Genomic DNA, 2,925 nt, shown 5'->3' with positions numbered 1-2,925 from the left:
CTTTGCACAGGTTTACCCGGAATCTATTCAATACATGTATGTCGAGTGGAAATTCAAAAGAATTGTAAAATTGCCATGGCTCCGAAACACGATGATTCCTCTTGTCAGTCTCTTTCATATTCAATCTTGAAGATGTTTAACTAATTGCCTTGTCAGTGTATGTTGTAAACAAGAATTCTCTGCTCTTTCCACATGAAAATTGACCCAGAACTCATGTTCCAAAGTCATCGTCAAAAAGGAGAATATTGGTAGATATGTATGGTGACAGAGCAGACACTGGGTGTAGCAATGAACAGCACAAATAAGAAACAAGCACAGAGTAACACAGCAAAGGCAAGGAAATATGGGCCCAACTGCTCAAAGGCCCTCTGGATTGATGACTACTCAGTTAGTACCCACCTCACATAAGACATAACACACATACTCATTGACAGGGATAGAGCCAAGAGCTCAAGGAATCAGTGCCAGTAACACAGTCCCAGCACATGCAGCCACATCAGCAAAACACAAAAATGTGTTAGTAACTCATAGCTGCCCATAGTATTTGCACAATTCCATATTAGCCCAAAGCAATGTCAAGCATCCTAGCAACTCATAGTGCCAGAGTAGACTACACCAGACTTGCCCAAAGTAGTGGCCAGCATCCAAGCAACTCATAGCACCTGAGTAAGCCACACCAGTGATACCAACAATCCAAAGACCAATAGCTACCTAGCATACAAGGGAACAGACACACCTAGCTAATACAGCAACCTAGATTCCCACTGTAGTAGAGAACTTGGTAGATCTAACTTTGTTCCTATGCATGAAGGCAACAACACACAGACATGACATACAGCATTTTTATGATAAGTACAGGAAAGTAATGGATAGTACTAGTCTAGACAAATGGTGAGTATTTGACTACCAGCATGCTCAATAACTGTGCCTATCAAGATCCAGCATAAGTAAAATAGTGGCCCAAAAGAACAGAGCAAGCATACCATCAGACTTGAGAGATGGCTGCAGCTCACTGGCCAGAACACTAACATTGAAAATAGGCTCCCCCAGTCCATGTTTTTTCATTGCTACATGTAATGAGCCAACCTCCATATCTTTTTTTTGGACTCTCACCTCACCACTGCCTGCCTTGTACTTGTACAACTTGGCCATCAATTCATATTTGTGGGTGATGCATGTGGCCAGAGCTTGTTCCACACAAAAGACTTTGCATTGTGCACATGCTACATCAAGAAGGAGAAGTGCTTCATGATTCAGCTGACTCTTTGATTCATGCTGCAGATTGAAAACCTATCAATGAGCAGTTATTAGGAAGGGAAAAAAGAACTTACTGTGTGAGTGGACAACTCCAATATTCCATACATCTCAGCTAAGACACCAGTTGTCTCCACTTTGACCTTGGCACTGCTAGAGGGACTGTTGCAGGAAGAGAACCTGCCATTACAAGGCTTATGGGGCAGTCCTTTGCCACCCAGGCAACACTTGACCATGGGCATGGTCAGTCCAGCATGAAGGTGTGTGTGATTGAGGTTATAAATGGACATGAGTGACTATGTTCATGAATGGGATGTGATTGGGTAGTATATGAGAAATACACTCCATAGTGATCTGAACAACATCCTGATTTGCACTGAAGTGATAATCATGTAACACAGAATCAGCCTGCCTGACCATCTAGAGTATGCCCCACTGTCCAAGTTGTGGTAAAGGTGGCTTCCAGAGTCACAGCACTGTCACAATGCACATGAGCCAGCTGTCCTCTGGGTGCAATACCTGGGTCAATAACTTAGTCCACCTTCATGAGTCTCTCCAACCTTCGAGCTTGAACATTCATAACTCTCAACACCCAACACACTTAGAAGATGTCCCAATGAGCACCAACCCCAATGACTATGCAACTCATGATTACCTGGATTTTGTTCATATGACATTTGACATGTGGGGGCCAACCACAGACAACTTCGAGGGCACAGCTAAAACATTTGGACTTGGCCCAACATTTATGGACAAATTTAATGGTGACCAGTTCAGCAACCTATGGGCATCAAATCTGTACTACCCCTTCAACTCCCACAATGAATGGGAGCTGGCATTGTGGTTACTTCATTCAGGCCTGAGCATGAGAGCTATAGACTCTTTCTTGTCATTGTCAATCATAAGCCTGTCCCTATTCTCTCCAAAGATCATTATTGACATGCACCAGATACAGCTACTAAATATTTCCTTTCATACAGCCAGAGCACTTCATGGGCTGGCTGAGTTACTCCCTGGTGGGCCATGCTGGTGCTCAATGGAGATTACTCCTTTGCAGCCAACCAAACACCCTGTGCACTTGTACTGGCATGATCCCCTGGAATGCATTGCATGGCTCCTCAACCACCCTTTGTTCTCTGACCAGCTCGATTTTGTTCCAAGGCATGTATACAAAATGCCTGAGAACCTTTGTAGGGTGTATACAGAGTGGATAACTGCTGATGATGCTTGGCATATGCAGGTATGTTTCCACTGTGAGTTATAGATCCTTTTATTTGATTGATGTACCCCAGTCACAGCTTCTGAGCAGAGCAACTCTTCTTGGCATGATACTTTCTTCAGACAAGACAAATATTACTACTTTATGTGGTGGCAGAGTTGCTCATCCACTTCTTGTCAGCCTAGCAAATATCAAGATGTCCACATGCCTAAAATTGTCATCCAACTCATTTATGCTCACCACTCTCCTCCCTGTCCCCAAGTTCATGCACAAGAACAAGCATATGCATGGCCTCCTCGAAGATAGGCTCGTTCATGAATGCTTGGATATCATACCTGAGCCTGTCAAGCAAGCTGCCAAACTTGGCATTATGTTACTAGATTCTCTGGGGCACATGCAGTACTGTTTCACACCAATTGTGGGTTATATTGCCAACACTCCTGAGGCTGCCA

At 43.8% G+C, this 2,925-nt stretch overlaps 1 protein-coding gene across 1 annotated transcript; it reads right to left on the bottom strand.

Annotated features, from left to right (window-relative positions):
* Positions 1 to 875: 875 nt before the first annotated feature.
* Positions 876 to 1,496, bottom strand: F5J12DRAFT_788595 (uncharacterized protein; the record flags this gene model as incomplete). The annotated part of the gene is made up of 3 exons (XM_051743733.1): positions 876 to 928; positions 984 to 1,290; positions 1,332 to 1,496. The coding sequence occupies 3 exons, from the start codon at positions 1,494 to 1,496 to the stop codon at positions 876 to 878; spliced, it is 525 nt and encodes a 174-aa protein (XP_051594019.1).
* Positions 1,497 to 2,925: the final 1,429 nt, after the last annotated feature.

The sequence above is a fragment of the Pisolithus orientalis genome (assembly GCF_024613125.1).
Source record: "Pisolithus orientalis strain OTSU chromosome Unknown F5J12scaffold_273, whole genome shotgun sequence".
NCBI classification, from domain to species: Eukaryota; Fungi; Basidiomycota; class Agaricomycetes; order Boletales; family Pisolithaceae; genus Pisolithus; species Pisolithus orientalis.
The sequence above is the reverse complement of the archived record's forward strand: the minus strand, read 5'-3'. Positions and strand labels throughout refer to the sequence as shown.